Source organism: Pterocles gutturalis, unplaced genomic scaffold (genome assembly GCF_000699245.1).
Source record: "Pterocles gutturalis isolate BGI_N339 unplaced genomic scaffold, ASM69924v1 scaffold9411, whole genome shotgun sequence".
Lineage (NCBI taxonomy): Eukaryota > Metazoa > Chordata > Aves > Pterocliformes > Pteroclidae > Pterocles > Pterocles gutturalis.
This window is the reverse complement of record NW_010103151.1, coordinates 16,507-33,272: the sequence shown is the minus strand read 5'-3', so window position 1 is coordinate 33,272 and position 16,766 is coordinate 16,507. Positions and strand designations below refer to the sequence as shown.

The following is a 16,766-nucleotide window of genomic DNA, read 5'->3' as shown; positions in this document are numbered from 1 at the left end:
TTTCCTGTATCCTTTTGGATGCACTTTGTCAGTTTGTGCTGGATGCTGATTAGTTTTAACACAGATACACAGAGACTTCCACAAAGTGCCAGATGGAAGTATTTCATAGTACCACCTCTGATACTTAGCCAATTTGGAGGTGATAATCTGAAGCATGAGAGAATATTGCAGAGAGATCTGATGGCCCAGGAGGGAATTTCTGCACAGAAGAGAGGAAAGAACCAGTAACAGTCTAAGGGGACTGTCTTGGTCAGGAAGAACGTGTGAACTATAGGAAAGGGATTTTTTTGCGAGTGCATTTCTGAAAGTCCCAAAACAAACATGAAAAATTCCCATCTCTAATTCTGATTGGATGTTTCTGCACTTTTTCCTCCCTGAAATGCTTTGATTTATACTTTCCTCCTTTGCTGCTTAGGCATTTTCATTGTCTTTTTAAAACTGTGTTTAAAATACAGATTTGTGAAGCAATTTTACAGCACCCAAAATCACCTCTTAACTGCTAGCCACTTGGCTGCTTTCTTCAAAATAAAACTGCAAATTTTCTGAAAAGGAAACAAAAATATTATCTCTAGAAGCTTTGGGAAAGAAGTAGTGCTAATTGTTCATATGGGTTGATTTTTTTTAAGGTATAATCCGTAAAATTTGGCTTATGAAAGTCAATTCTCCGATGAGAGGTGAGGAAAAAGGAGTCCGGGGTTTCTTTTGGTTTTGTTTTTTGGTTTTGGTTTGTTTGTATTTTGGGGTTTTGTTTTCCAGTTGCATAGAAAGCAGGAAGTTGTTTTGATTAGTAAGACAAGAGACAGAGTATCTTAACACCTAAATCACAGAACAAATGGAGCTGTTCTAATATCTACCAAAGAAAAGATTGGTAATACCAAAATCTCTGACTTCTGGGAAATATATGTCAGTAGGAGAGATTTGCTCCAGAAGCAGAGTACACCTGACTGTGTAAGGAGGAAGATCCTTGAGGATGTTTATGGTTGTACATTCTTTACACCATGCAGAGCTACATCAGATGGTACAAAGTGACTGTAGTGAGGGAAGGAAACGAGAGGCTGACTTGCAGTCTGCAAAAGAAAGTGTGTCCATTAGGAAAATTTGCAAACAGTGAACTTAATGAAATGAGAGCTTTTTCAGATGGATTTCGGTGTTAATATTACATAACAACCTTCTCAAAAGATTTCCTGAGCTTTACATCAGGAGGTATGTTTTTCAGCACATGTGTCTATGAATTCTGTTTCAAGTGGTAATCTCATCAATCAATGCTTCACTTATTAGCACCTGTTGATTAGTCACTCTCCTGTTTCTCACATCATCCTTGTGAAATAAATAAAGAGAATTATGATGGTTTCCTGAAGAATAGAACTCAAGGCAGAAAGAGATAACACTCAGACTTATCCAAGCAATCTGAAGTTCTCAGATGAGAGGTGCCTTTTCTCTATGCATTTTCCCTGCCTGTAAAGACATTTCTTAGGCTTGTGCATCGAGATGCAGAGTTAAAAATATTCAATGGTGTATCAGTGAGTGCAAAAGCTTCAGGGAGCAGTTGTTTTGATTAATTGCTTCATTGTTTGAGGTTCACACATTTTAGCAAGTGTAGTGTGTAGATCATATATAATCATAATCTGTAAATCAAGGGCAGAGTTTTTTGCTAGCTTGTGTTAGCTTGTTACTAAAGATTTGTACGCCTTAAACTTTGGTGTAGTTTTGAATGGCAAGGTTTTTGTCTGAACTAATCTTTTACACCTCTAAATCAAGGATGTCTTCATGAGGTCAGCACAGGTTTTACCACTGAAAACCTCGTGTGTCTTCTGGGACTGGGCTTCTTTTCAAGAAGATTAATCATGAACTTAATATCAGTCCCCAGGCAGTCACTGGAGAGACCTCCACTGAGTTTGGTGTGCTTTAGTGCACCCCTGTAAGAACTCTACAGCACTTTAAGTGGAGAATGCTCCTGCCCTAAGTGACACTGGGATGTGTGAGCTAGGAAAAAAAAATGTAAAAAAAAAGTAAAGCAACACACCTGGAAAATTATGCTAGCTGTGAAAGGCAGATATCCTGAACTCCTTTCTGTCATGTTTTCTTTTGCCAAACAGCTTGTCCACCAGGAACATACAAGCCTGAAGGTTCTCCAGGTGGAATCAGCACTTGCATCTCATGTCCTGATGAGAATCATACTTCTCCACCAGGAAGTACCTCCATTGAGGATTGTACATGCCAGGAAGGATATCGTGCTGTAGGACAAACCTGTGAAGGTAAGTGTTTCCGTCCAGGAACAGAATACTCCTGGAATGCACAATGCAGTGCTGGGACAATTTTGCTAGTTGTGTTTGCACTGTGACATGTCAAATTGCATGCAAGATTTTCTGTGTCGTTGCAAAACATCAAAAGTACCAAGATACAAATTGAGTGGGAAATTTAAAACATTTTTTTCCTTCAGTAGCCTACTGCACTCCAGCGAGTGTCATAACTCTGTTGTGATTGTTTAATTATTCAGTCGTTCACTGCCCTGAACTGAAGCCCCCTGAAAATGGTTACTTTGTCCAGAATGTCTGCAACAATTACTTTAATGCTGCCTGTGGGATCAGATGCAAAGCAGGATTTGATCTTGTGGGAAGCAGCATCAGGCTTTGTCAGCCAAATGGCCAGTGGTCCGGATCAGAGGCTACCTGCAGAGGTATGGATGTCTAATGTTTGCAAAGTCTTTTTCTGTTGAATTACTTTGTTCATAACAGTGGTTTTCTCTGCTCACTACCTAACTGGGAGGACAGATCTGATCCTGTTAGCTCTTGTGTGAAAGAATACTATCATTCCAATCACTCTGTTTCCCTCCTTCCTGAAGTAGAAGGAGGGCATCTACAATAGAAAATGCAGAGCAGTATTTACTAGGCAGTCAGTCTTTTGCAAGTGAGTATACATCCTCCTTCCTTAAACCTCTTTCCACCTAATTTCTATGAATTTTGCATCTACATTATGTAAATCCAGCAAACCTATGAAGTAGTCAAATATATAACAAAACCTTGCCACATGAGTGTTCTAGAATATCCACCACACTCCTGGCAGAGATGGGCGTTGGCGTTGGGAGACATTAGCCTTGGAAGAATTCCATTTTGCTTTCTTACAGTTTCTTCATATGAAAAATAGGAGAGCTTGGGCCTTGACCGTAGTCTTCAGAAGAATTCTGAGTAGAGTTTCACTAGGGAACAACTGGGAGTATCCTAGAAGTTCATTGTAAGAGAACGTCAGCTGGAAAAGAAACAAACAGAAGGTGTGAAAGGGAGGAGACATGGGAAAGAGCATCCTGAAAAACATTATTTCTAGAGCTCTTACAAGTACATTTTGTTATCACTTGTCTCTTCCTGAAGTTGGGTTCTTGATGATTTAGAAGGGGAGCTGCATCCCCATGTAGTCCTGTCTGGTTTGTTGTCCAAAAAAACAGGTAGCAGCCCTCATCTCCTCAACAACCACATGTTGTAGTTCAACATGTTTAGCTTGAGTTGGATGCACTTCATTAGTATTATCCACTGGAAACTAGTAAATAAGAAGTCATTATCTCCTACTATAACTCTTGCCCTGGCCTTGAGGTCATTTTTTTTGGGATAGATCCTTGGAGGCATTAGCACTTAATGCTGCTACAAAAAACACTGCAACCCTTTAAAGAAACAGCAAGTCATGGTTCTGAAAGGAGGAATCTGAGCTAGAGATCAGTTCCTCAGGACATTCTTATATAGCAGTTCACTTTGCTTACATTGCAGGACTCTTCTTCAGATAATCCTGGAAAACTTAGTTTTCCATTATAGCTTCCATTGACAGAAGACAGGAAGGAGAAGCTTCCAAGAGAAAACAAATTGCTGGCCAGCACCATGAGGGTATCTTGAAAAGCTAGACTTAGAGCTATGGACTTTCCAGCAGTCAAAACATAGACTGCAGATGTATGCTACTTAGGTAGACTGGGATACTGGGAAAGAGCACCTGCCTGTCAAAGCTTCTGCCACACAGTAGCCTCCAGTGCAAAAAATTCTGGGGAAAGCTGCAGTCAGCCACAAAGAAGGGATCCTTCATCTTCACTGTACAGAAGTGGAAGATTCTAGTACTTGGGAAAACTTTCTGGAGCATTTAAAAGTAGTCACCTGTCGGGTGTTGGTGCATGAGTTTCCTTTAACAGGGAATTTGTCTGGAAGGTGGGGGAAGAAAAAAGTCTGCCTTGAGGTACTGTCTTGATGCCTTGTTAATATCCATTGAAGCATTGAAAGGACATATTTTTGTGTTTCCAGTGCCATTCTCGATCATACTGAAGACTTCAATTTGGAAAAAAAATATTTAAAAATCTTACATTAACATGTGCTGGATCCCCTAGTCTCAATTCACTCAGACTATGAAAGGGAGCAAGATCAAAGGCACAGTTTATTTTGTTAATCCCAGGAGTCTTTTATCACATAAATTAAGAAGGGAGAGTGAAGGAAAATCTCTTTCAACTGCTTTGGATTTTGACATTAAGTACTCCTCAGTTGCTCTCCTGCCTAAAATCTGCTGTGCTATTGGAAAGTGATTAATGCAGTCATGTCGTGCAATTAACGTGACCCATGAAAAAACTAGCTACAAAGTATTTAAAATGTATTAGGGGAAAACACAGAGCAAACAGAATACACTGTTATTGTTTTCATGGGCTTTATGGAAATATTTCTTGGTCATAGAAGATGCCTTATTGAAGAGAGAAGGGCTGTGTGTTTAATGCATGGAACCACAGCCAAGTTAACATAGTCTCAGTTACAGGTTTCTGCCAGAGCCGTATTGAGACGCTGAGTAAATGTGAACATTGAAACACTGAGGAGGCAGGAGCACTACAGCTATTCAGTCCTCCCAGAAGAGGTGGCTAGACTTACCAGATAGTAGAAGGGAGTGCCTTCTCTGTAGGCATATTAACATTGCTGAGAGCCTTCTCAGTGCTTGTAGTTCATTCAGGCTTCCTCAATAACACTGTAGAGTTTGGTAGCATTTGCTTCCTTTTACCGCAGATTGGGTATTACAGCCTTCCATAGAAACCGTAAAAGAGAAAGCCTGTTCTCTTCTGTATCAAGCATGTGTGATTCAGCTGTAAAAATGCCTTTCTTACTCTACTACAGTTAAGATACAGCACATTAGGAAACTGCTCTGAAGCTCAGAGTGCCTCTCACAAGAACCAAGTTTCAGGAACTTTTTTATACTCTTAAATGCACTTTCCTAGAGGATGCTTGTGTGTATGCAAGCACAAGAAGAACAGTACTTTCACAGAGTAAACATGAGACAGTGATAAAACAAAGATGTATCGGGTGCATCTGAATGGCTTTCTTTCTCTTTCTTTCTTCTTTCTTTTCTTTGTTTTTTTTCTTTCTTCTTTCTTTTCTTTCTTTTTCTTTCTTTCTTCATTTTCTTCTTTCTTTTCTTTCTTTCTTTCTTTCTTTCTTCTTTCTTTCATTCTTTCTTTCTCCTTTCCTTTCTTTCTTTCTTTCCTTTCCTTTCGTTCCTTTCTTTCTTTTCTTTCTTCCTTTCTTTCTCTTTGTTTCTTTCTTTCTTTTCTTTCTTCCTTTCTTTTTTCTTTCTTTCTTCCCTATCCAATATATGTCTGTTTTGCTACAGGCTTTTTTTCCACTCAGGTGCCACTATAGCTGTTTTCAAAGAAGACATTATTTAACGTGCGTTTTTGTAGCTTTGAGGGGCTTGTAGTTGTTGGCATTTATACAGCTGGTTTTCATTTGAAGGAACGCTCGGGGTATCTGCCCATTTATTAGTTTGAGAGTGTATAGTGATCTTTTCAGTCTGTGTGTCTACTTGTAGACAATGTCTGTCTCATCAGTGTGCAGAGTAAACATCTACTGGGAAAAGGAGGGGAAGTTGCCAAGGTGGCTTACTTTTGAGTGTGTTTGAAGAGGAGATCGTGGTTTGCCTCCTACCTGGTGGAAGCAAGGATGCGTTAGTTGGTAAAATTGGCATCCTAGACCACAGCAGAGAAGTCATCTGGATCTCTGAAGCTACCCATCACCAGGGCTTGCCCTCCTGCCAGCAAGGTCAACAGAAACTGGGGAAAACAATCCAGGGAGAACAGAGTTTAGGGAATTGCAGCTTGCTTGATTATGTTTTTGAGCAGTCACACTGTTTGCCCTTGTGTGTTTTTCTACCCCTAATAACTATTGAACATACTGAGGAGTATCTGCCAGTTTCAGCTGAGAGCGGGGTTTTCAATCATAGGAGCTTTCCACTGGTTTTGGAAAATCAGTAGCTGGTTATTGAAGAGAGGCTTGAATTATTGAAGGCACAGGTACACTAGGACTCTCAGCAGGCATCTACACATTTGGACTTGCTGTCACCCAGTTGTCAATACACGTATCATCATCACATCATCATAACCAGACAGTAGATGTGTACAGCTTAGCTGTTCGAGGGACCCAAAGGAAAGGCAGGGTGTATGTAGCTCAGAATGTTGTTGTCCAGAGGGGAGCAAGGGAGTGCAGAAATGTAAGATACTGGCTGAAGAGGAGGAGAGCAGGAGGCAGCGCAAAGGAAAGAGGTCCTGGTAGAAGTGCTTGAGGTCATGGCACTGAAACAAAGAACATAAATCTGGGCCATAGCAACACAACTACTTTTTTCTTCTTGCTATCATTCCGCTGTTTTGGGATCAGTCTTAATGAAAGTGTTGTTTTGAGTTAAATTGCAGCATCAGGATTCAGTAAGAAAACTGTAAGACAATCTGAGGCTTACCCTCAATGCCCCACTTTTGTTTCTGCACACACATCCTGCACAGGACTGTGTTCTCTTTGGCATCACGCTGCTTGCAGTGTTTGAGAGACATGACAGGAGAAAGGCCTCTGTGCTGACCAGCAGCCAGAACTGCCTCCGCAGGGAGCCCTGCACCTGAAAGGGTCTCTTTTGTCTCAGGAACAGTCTAATTAGTTCCTTTCCATCCCTGGTGGTCCTGTTGTCTGTGAATGCCTTGTGTTCCTCCTTCCTCTCTCTCTCTCTCCCCCACCATGATGAAAGTCTGCTTTTGTGGAGGCTCACATGTGTCTGTGTCTACGTAAGTATACTCAAGAGTCCCTGAGAATGTTCCTGAGCACTGGGACACTGTCATCTGCCCTGTTAATAAGCTTTTAGACTCTTCCCTGGTGTGCACTTGGCCCATATCAGACTGCCAGTTGGAAATCTCCCAAAGAACTCCCAGGCATGGCTGGGTAATTAGGAACTTCCAAAGACACACTTTTCCATGGGATTTCATCTGCCTGCAGCTGTCCCATTTTGGAGGTGGATAGACATCCCTAGCACAGGCCACACACTGTGTGCCAGGTGCCTTTGATGGCCAGGAACATTTCTGAGCGCAGTTAGTTTGCCACCCTAGACTTACATCAGAACATAGGTGAGCTCGGCAGTGTGTGCCCACCCTCATACATGCTATGTAAGACTGTTTGAGGAAGAGGAAGGCGTCAAGCAAGCTTTGAAAAAAGTCAGCCCTGTTCCAGCCCTGTTCCCGAAATTTGTACAAAATAGTGTAACTAGTGTACAAGCCAGTACCTGTCCCACCTCTGAAAACCTGGGCAAACTAGTGTAACTCCACTGATTCTCAGTGCTGCAGAGTGAACTGTTTTGTTTGGGTTTTTTTTTCTTTTTGCAGTTCGAACGTGTCCCAAACTTCGGGCTCCTGAAAACGGACGTATTAATTGTTCAACGGGTGATATCTCGTATAAGACAGTATGTTTTGTGACCTGCAATGAGGGCTATGAAATAGAAGGAAACACCAAACTCACCTGCCAGGGAACCTCACAGTGGGATTCAAAGGAGCCAAAGTGTGTAGGTAGGTATCTGATCACACTTTGCCTGTTCACGTCAGAGTGCAGCCTTTTCTGACATACTGTCATGAGTGAGAAACTCTCCCTATTTTGATATCTGGTGAAGCTAAGATAAGAATGAGGATTTGTCTATGAATGTTTCATACAGGACTTAGAAGTTGGGGAGGGGCAAAGGAATTTGTAAATGGAGAAAGTGGACAGCTGATAACTAAAAGGTTGTTGCATCTGGTGAGTGTTAACACTGTCACACAGTGTGTTGTATGAAACATGCGAGTTGTAGGTCTATACTGTGGATAAAATGTGAACAACCAGGGGTTTGAGTGACCATCTGGAAGATAAAGATGACCTCCAGACAAGGACTAAGGTATGTTAGCCAGGCACTGCAAGTGTTGAGTAGATATGCAGCTGTTGCCACTTTAGCTGAACTCCCAGCAGAAAATAAGAGTTTAGGCAAGTTAGGGATCAAGCACCTCTAAGGCAGGAGGCAGAGGTCACACCAGCTGTGCAGGGACAGGTAAGCATATAGTGCTGTTCCAGAAATAATGTACTGTATATTTCAGAAGTACGCATTTAGGACTAGTGACGGGTATTTAATTAACTTAGAAAGGTAAGCAGAAGAAATACAGTTGAAACACTTCAAGAGCAAACTGTAAAAAAAAAAAAAAACCACAAAAAAACAAAAAACAAACAAACAAAAAAACCCCCACAAGCTTAAAGTCCAGCAATTCAGAAACTGATCAAATGGTGACTAAAGTCAGACTGAAGTCCATGTCACCTGGGTCCAGTAAATGTGATGCCAGGAGGGTGATTTGTCTTGAACTTGTGGCTATTTTTACTGCTTTACTGCAGGCTTAAAAATGTGGACTTTGCCTGAGACAGGAGTGAATTTCTAACTGTAGATATGTTCTCTAAAATTATGAAAATAATCCACAAGTATTAATTTATCAAAAGAGTTTGTTAAAAGATCCTAATCTTTCTGCTATTAAAGCCAGGGGAAAAACTTCAATTAACTTCAAAAGGAAGGGACCCTGAAATCCTGTTGGAAGATTATAACTAGAAGATTAATTGTATTCATCAGTTGAATTCATCCTTCCTAGCTTAGCATTTTGATTATTAAAATCCAGCTCTACTATCAGAAGATTTCTTTACACCATGCAACATTGCCTCCATTCCTGGATTACCCATGGCAATAGTTTATTTTTGCTGAGTCTGAAAATCTAGTATAAAAGTTACTTTTGATTGTCACAGAGGGAAGAGTGTTAGCTGGAAAATGTCTCTGCTGCTTCTCGTGACTGGTGTTTAGAACAAGCTTGCTGAGATTCTTTTTCAATATAGCTGTGTGGAGTTTTATTTAGGGAAGGATGCAAATTAGAAGACTAATGGCATGTCCTGCCCAAAAACTACCCTTTGTACTTGTTTTCTGGATGTTCATCATTAACATGGAGGTATGCTCCGTTTATTTTTAGTCTGAAGAGCTCCTAACTATTATTTATCGTGAGCTATGTAAAAGATACCAGAAACTGTGCTGTATTTAGGCACTTGTAATTGCTAAACTATTCATTTCCTAACCTTCTGTTAGAAAAATGAAGTGGAATTTGGTTCAGTCTCTTACCTTGAAACAGATTTCTTGGACCTCAGAGTGCTCTCCTAGCTGTTCTTCTGAATGTTTTTCAGCTTGAGTGCACATCAGTGCAAAGTTTACCATATTTAAAAGTTAGCTCACTGAGATTGTACTGCAACCATCTGTAACCATTACTGGCACTGTACCATAACATAGCCTGGATTGTTTACAGTCACTTTTGTGAGGTCTGTTGTCATATGCATCTTTTTCCAAGAGAGTGGAAGTTAATGCAAGTTTGGCTATTACATATGTTTTAAATGTTAATATTTTTCATGAAAGGTGCTGTTAGCAATGAGATACTTTGGTGTAGGTTACATATATTATAGATGGCTTGCAAACAAAGTATCTGCTGAAAAGGGAAGCTTTGTCATTTGTGCAATTTGAAAAAAAAAACCCATAGTCATGTTCTTGTGTTTCCTTTCCCATGGTAAAAGATTAATATCCAGCGCATTAAAATTAATGAATTTTGCAAGATACTCTTCTCCTTGCTTTGTTCAAGGTTTAGTGAAGAAAGGTAAAAACACAGATGGCATCCAGGGTGTTGATGCCACCTAGTGTTGAAAGAATTTCTACTCCACAGGTCTAATTGCAGTTGGCCAATTCTTTCCGTGAAACAATGTGTTTGCAAAGGGGTTGAAGGAAGGATGAATGATTTGCGTGGTAATATTTTCTTTTGTTACAATATTGAAGTTCCTCTTAAGAATTATAATAAGGTGCTGTGTAGCTCATCACAGGCAGTTGCAGATGAAAGCAGGTTCTTATCTCTCCTTAGAAGTACTTTTTTCCTCTCTCTCTGTTAATTCCCTATCTGTGTGACTAATGTGGAAATCACTCTGCTCCTCATAAAGTCCAGACTTCCCGGGTCAGCTTGATCAAATTTTGGAATTGAGCACAGATTAAAAAAAAAAAAAAGCTGAACAATGCTATTACATTTTTTTTTATCTGGTAAAAACCTGTCCCACTCAGAAGAGATTCCCTCGGGCGAGATATACCAAAGGTCGTCCTGAATGTGTGTCAGATGTTTCAGGATTGTGCTCTACTAAGGGTTTGCTAGTGTAGTTGGAAGCATCTCCACTATGAAGGCTGTTACTGCTTCCTAAAGGGCTGCAGTTTTCTCTGTTTTTCATGCTTGCATCTTTCACAGCCTTGCTTCTACTTTTTCCTGTAGTAGTACACATTTCAGTGCTTTTAGCTTGTCTTCTCAAGAATTGTTTTTTCCAATTTCTGATCTTTCTGCTGTTTGCCAGTTACCTTCCTGTGGTGAGCAACCGAAAGTCAGGGTTTGGGTTTTTTTTTCCTGGTGGAGTTGTTTCACATTGCGTAGCCAACAGTGTCTGCTTGAAGTGCCTAAATATGTTAACATTTGTGATCTACGCATCCTGTTGAAGTGAAGTGCAGTTATTATTTGATGGGACTTTAAACACAATTTCAATACTGAGAGTTTAAATGGCTGTAAATACTTAGAATGCTTCAACTCTTTAAATTTTGTTTCATGTAGAAGAACCAGTTTTCAATCACTCGCTGCATATTTTGAGAGAGGAGAGGAGAGGAGAGAGATACGAAGCGTTCTGAATGTAAACCGCTTGCTAAGAGATGAATGGATCTTTCCCTTCTCTAGTTGGGTTGGGTTCTTTGTGTGCCCTTTGTGTAAAGACCTGATTGCTTTCTTCACAGACTAGCTAAAAGAGTTACAAGTCTCCTCATCTGCTATAAATGAAGCATTATTCTTGTGTGTTTGTCTATTGTCCATTATAAGAAGCACTACTGAAAATTTACAAAGTGGATTCATGGGATATCCCTTTTTGCCCTGTTTGTTAATGCTTCCATGTTTGAAATAAAAATAACATTCCTTGCCTCACAAGGCAACAGCTCAAAAATGAAACAAAGCTTTTGTGACAACTGAACCTGTTTACACACATTATGGTTTTTGGAAGTTTACACTTTGATGCAAACCATCTTAAGAATTTGTAGTGAATTCTAGTAAATAGTTCAAACTTCAATTTTAGGCCTTTAATCAACCATCAGCCCTTCCTGACTTTGCAGAGAAGGTCAGCTGCCACTTAAGGTCAAACCTCTGCATCTGCGTTTGAACACAGTCAAGACCAAGCCCAGTTTCATTCACTTTGGAATGCAGTAGGCAAACTCACATGCCATGTCCCTAACCTGCAGTGAGTTCATGCTAGGGTCTAGTCTTTCTTGTCTTGTTCTTATTTCAAGAGACGGTGTAAAAGCTGTAGAAAGCAACAGATACAGGATGACTGCCTCTCTCCTGATATGAAGGTCTGGTTTTCATAGAAGGCAAGAGAATGCAGCTGCAAAGCAACCATGAAAAGTGAAGTCATAAAGAAAAAAGAAAAATCAAAATAGAGAGAGAGAAAGGTATAGTGGAGCCACATGAAAAATACCGTGTTTCTGTCCCAGTGAAAAGCATAAGCAAAAAAATAGAAAACCTGATATCCTGGGTGCTGTTTGCTTCAGTCAGCACTGGAGTACAATGCTTCAGAAGGTCTTAAGTTTTGATGCACTCATAGTGCATGAAAACTCTTAAATTAAAAGTCTGTGTATCTTGTGTTCCCTCTGAGTTGCCACATGACTTTGTTTGCAGATTTTTTGAATGTATACTTAGTATCCATCTGTTAAAAGACATGTCCTACTGATCTCTTGTAGAAATGCGTTGCCCCATCATCCAAAAACCAGCAGGTGTGACAGTTCTTCCTCCCAGGTGTGGGCTGGAGCCTGCTGTATTTGGGACTGTGTGCCATCTGAGCTGTCCCCAAGGATTCATCTTGTCTGGAGCTAGAGAAGAACTAAGGTGCATTTCATTTGGGAGATGGAGTGCAAACATCCAAGAGGCTCTGTGTAAAGGTAGAGACCAGCACAAAATCATTTCTGTGTACGCGTGTGTGCAGGATTGAAGGGAAGCACCCAGCAAATAACTGAGTGAGGGTGGGTTTGAACTGGGGAAAGCATGATTTAAACAGTCTGTAAGAAGTGTTGCCTGTACCATTATAGCTTGGCTGTCAGGTTTTCTTGTAGTTTGTAATAAAAATGTGGAGTTCAGAGGTTGCTTGAGTCCCATCTTCTCATGGGATCCATCTCATAAGTCTGTTGTTGGAAAGCTGCCTGCTAAAAAGCCTAATGTGCAGGTAAATTTGAAATTTTTAAGTAGAAGTTAAAGCTCATAGCTTAAAGATAGTCAAAGTGGAAACCACACTCGTAGTACAATAACAATAATAATGCCATTACTGGTTTAGCACAGGTTTATGTAAGCCCTGTTGTCAAAGCAAATCTGTAAATGCTGTGTAAACCCTGGCTGATAGACAGATTATAGAATGATGGTTCATTTAAAACGCTGAGATTGGTTTGAAAGTTTTCAGCTTGGCTTCTTCACCAGTGCCACTGCACCCTAGCACAGCTGTGCTCTGAGCACTTCCCTGGGTCTCCCTGCCAGCCTCAAGGCTTTCCAAGGCCACCAGCCTACCTGCCCTGCTACTTGAGTGCCCTCATGGAGCCTCATGACTGCACTTGTGGGTTTGGTTGAATTGAGGATCGAGTGAAAAGTCATGATGGCAGGCTGAGGAAGAACATGTGTCCATTGTACCTTCTCTGACCCAATGTAGTTTATCCTGAAAGACAGTAAAGATAGAGACAATGCATGTATCTTCTTCTTGGAGTCCCACCCCAAGGGTCTGAAAAGCAACTCTTCCAGGAAGCGTCTTTGAACTGACTATGGCTGTTGACATGCCCTGAGCAACAGTGCACGAGAGTTAAGGCCCAAGCTGGCTGACACAAGTGCATGGAGTATAGAGATATGGGGAGAAGATGGTTACATGCATTTGAGTATGGTTCTGCCATGTTTACCAACCTCTTCTAGAAATGTTAGGTTACTTATTCCCTTACACACATGCACACTGAGCTGGAAGGAGTTTGGCTTTGGATTATAGTAGGATATAAGCAAAAGTGCAGTTTGTCTGGGAATGTGCCCTTCCCCTCTTCATGAACTATTGTGCTCGTAGAACTAATGCTTCCACCCCAAACTGGGGCCCTTGCCAGCCACTGGGTGAAAGAACAGTACAGAAAGCAGTTAGGGCAGTCATCATGCAAGGTCACTACACAAACTGAGGTGGGAAATTTTTTCCCTGTAATGGCCAGGAAGGTTTTATAACGTATAAACATATATAACATAATATAACATATTATTTCCCACTCTGTGATGTACCACATTGTTTTTCTGAATATTTTGTGTAAACCTGTGCCAAACCACAGTTTTTAATATTTGATGAGATCCCAGCGCAAGGGTACAAGCTGAAGTGTTTGGATCAAGATAAAGCAGCATGGCTTGGGTTCAAGCTTTTAGATATTTACAGTGCATGAAACCCTAAAATAAAGGGCACCAAGAAACTCTGGAGGTTATTCTTCTCTAGTAAAAATGAACAGTTGCATTTCAATTGCTTTCATTCTTGTTATTGTTTCTCTCCATTTTCCTGCCAACATATTTGGACAGTTTAAAATAGCCACTTTATTTCTGACTTATTTATTAGTCTTTTTACAGAATTTCACTTTTAAATGGAATTTGCCTCAGCCTCAAGGGGAGTGTGAGCCATAACTGGTAGTTATTTAAAAGACTGCATTTCTAATAGAATTTTCATCAGAATGAGTTCAGAGGAAGGCAAAATCACTTGTATTTATTGCTTTGCACTCTTAATTACAGAGGTTTAATTGCCTGAGTTATGTCTTTACTGGAACTATTTAGTAATAAAAATATAAGTGATACTAGTTCTGAGTTGTTTTAAAGTCTTCTGGGCATAGATGAGTTCAGAGCTGAATGCTGTTGTCTAGAGACGATTTATCAAACAACACTACAGCCATAAAATAACCTGACCGCAAATGTTTTGGGAGGCCCTGTGCCAGGGAAGTGAAGAAGTACTTTAAGTTTGTCAGAGAAATTTGAGGCTTAAATGTTGGTGGTGATATTACCCATATTGTACCACCAGTCCTTTGAAGCCGTCCAGCATTGTCACGTATGTCACAAGAAGACTGCATTTGTCCTACATAACAACTTGTGGCGGGAGTTTATTAAGGAACATTTCCAACAACTGGTGCCAGAAATCTTGCCATTGTTTCTTTCAAGTCAGTTCCACTCCATGCTCCAGGAGATTTGAGAGTCACTACTGTCTTGTTTGTAGTACATGTATCGTGTCACAAATACTTTTTTTTTTAAGTCACTGCTTGTCAGAAACAAGTGTTTACATCTGTATGGGTTGTGTGTGGGCAGAGAAAGAGTAGAGAAGCCATTCCTTCTTAATGAGTATGTGTGTAATGAATGGATGAATAATAAGAGAAACAAATTCATTCTGTCTTATTTATTCACTGTTTTATGGTCTCATGTAGAAAGCAAAGTCTCATTCTGTGAAGTGATGTACAAAAATATAGCAAAAAATATTCTCTTCCCCAGGAGAATTCACTGCTTATGTATGAGCCTATAGGCAAGAATTAAAAAAGGGCAGAGACAGGAAGTTTGCAAAAATATGTGTGTTTATATTCCAGGCAGCACAAAAAACAGAGGTTATAACAAGCTGCAGTCTAACCATTACAGAGGGTTTTTTTCTATAATCCCACATATAAAACTACTTTGTCTTTTTCTGGATTAGATATTGAAGCTCCTCAGATCCACTGTCCTGAAAATATTGAGGCTGAGACTCTGGAACATCATAACTCTGCTAATATCAGTTGGCAGGTACCAACAGCTGAGGATAACTCTGGAGATGAGGCAAGTTAAAATCTATACATTTTACTCATGGCAGTCTTTCTATACGTAGCTATTTCAAATTGTTTTTTTAACCACTAGAATTTATTTGTTCTGATAAACAGGAGTAGAAGAAAAATCTGCTGAAAAGGTTGTATCTTGATAATTCAGCATTTTCTGTCTTGGTTAGGGTTATGCAGTCAAAGGACACTCTGCATAGTGTTTAAAATCTCATATGGTTAATTTATGTGGTCAAAAGAAAGAATGTGCCCTTGTTTATAGGATGGAGACAGCTGCTTTAAAAATGAGCTCTTAGAATGTGAAGAAGTTTAATAAACTCTTCTCAGAAGGAAGTGAACCAGTTCATTAATCTAAGAGGCTAACAAGAACATACTGTGATAAGTAAAAACTCATTTCAGCTTCCCAAGTGAGGAAGAAAAATCTGATTTTCCTATCTGATGCAAGCAAGGTTCAGACGTGGACCTTTGGCTACTATCAGTATCAGAGGTCTGGAAATGGAGTTAGAAGGAAAACTTGCTTCAGAGCTGTTTCATAAAGAGTAGCATTCCCTACAGGCTCCGACCTGATCGAGTTACAGTAACTGAATGCTTTACCATGAGTCAGCAGAGGACCGGTGATTCTGTGTGTGCTTTTAATTCGCTCCAAACACAGGAGTTTTTTGCACTTGGAAGCTGTGAGCTGTCCCAGTAAAAGAGGTTTAAGTTCACAAAATCTTTTGCTGTAGCGTAGCCGTGGTCGGTTACTGTAGCTCTGCTGACACAGGGTCATTCATTGAACTGTAGAAAGTGAGTGCCTTAGCTCTTAGTTGTAGCTGGTTTGTCAAAGCCACAGTGGTCAGACAGACTTCTTTGTTCACGTGAAACCAGCTCTCTTAAAGAGAGGTTCCTTAAGACACTTCTAACCCCTATGAAAGATCTATAGACACATGTCGGGTTCCTTTGCCATGCCGGAATGTTTTGAAGCATCTGTGGGCTATTGATTCATAAACGTATGTAGATTAAAACTCAATAAGTAAGTTCTTGTAGCCCACAACTGTCTGACCAACAGCTGGAGAGCTGAACTGCAGACAAAACAAGTTCTGAGCTGGCCTGATGTGTGTTCAGTGCAGTGAGGCAGATAAGAGTCAGGCCTGAGTTTTCTTAATGCACAGTGCTGTAAACTGCAGCAACCCAAATCCTGCCTGAATAAATCCCTGTCGCTATAAAGAAGGCAGTCTTGAGAGAGGGAGCAAGGCACTCTGTTGCGAAGTCCACCCTCATTACTTGGAAAGGCTATTTGCATTAAGACTGAGTGGACTTGACGTTGAAGAATACTCTTTTGTGGACATTTCTGGAAACATGCGTGTCGTGATTACTAACCAGCTTTGTTTTTTAAATAACAAGTGTTTTCCTGTAAAAGGTCTCAGTTCACGTTACCCCAGCTTTCATACCACCGTTTCTTCTTCCAATTGGCGAAGTTGCCATTACTTACACAGCAACTGATAAGTCGGACAATGAGGCAAGCTGTACATTCAGTGTCAAGGTTATTGGTAAGTGCTGGTAAAAATCACTGAGGAAGAGTC

The 16,766-nt window shown here is 40.4% G+C and overlaps 1 protein-coding gene across 1 annotated transcript in view; it reads left to right on the top strand.

Moving 5' to 3' along the window:
* LOC104471303 (sushi, von Willebrand factor type A, EGF and pentraxin domain-containing protein 1-like) overlaps positions 1 to 16,766 on the top strand; it is a gene marked incomplete at its 3' end in the record, with an annotated part of 33,444 nt that overhangs the window by 1,113 nt on the left and 15,565 nt on the right. Inside the window, exons 2-6 of the mRNA XM_010086594.1 lie at positions 2,097 to 2,255; positions 2,498 to 2,677; positions 7,643 to 7,822; positions 15,090 to 15,208; positions 16,604 to 16,733. Of these exons, the coding sequence (XP_010084896.1) occupies positions 2,097 to 2,255; positions 2,498 to 2,677; positions 7,643 to 7,822; positions 15,090 to 15,208; positions 16,604 to 16,733 (768 nt within the window). The remainder of the gene's footprint in view (positions 1 to 2,096; positions 2,256 to 2,497; positions 2,678 to 7,642; positions 7,823 to 15,089; positions 15,209 to 16,603; positions 16,734 to 16,766) is intronic.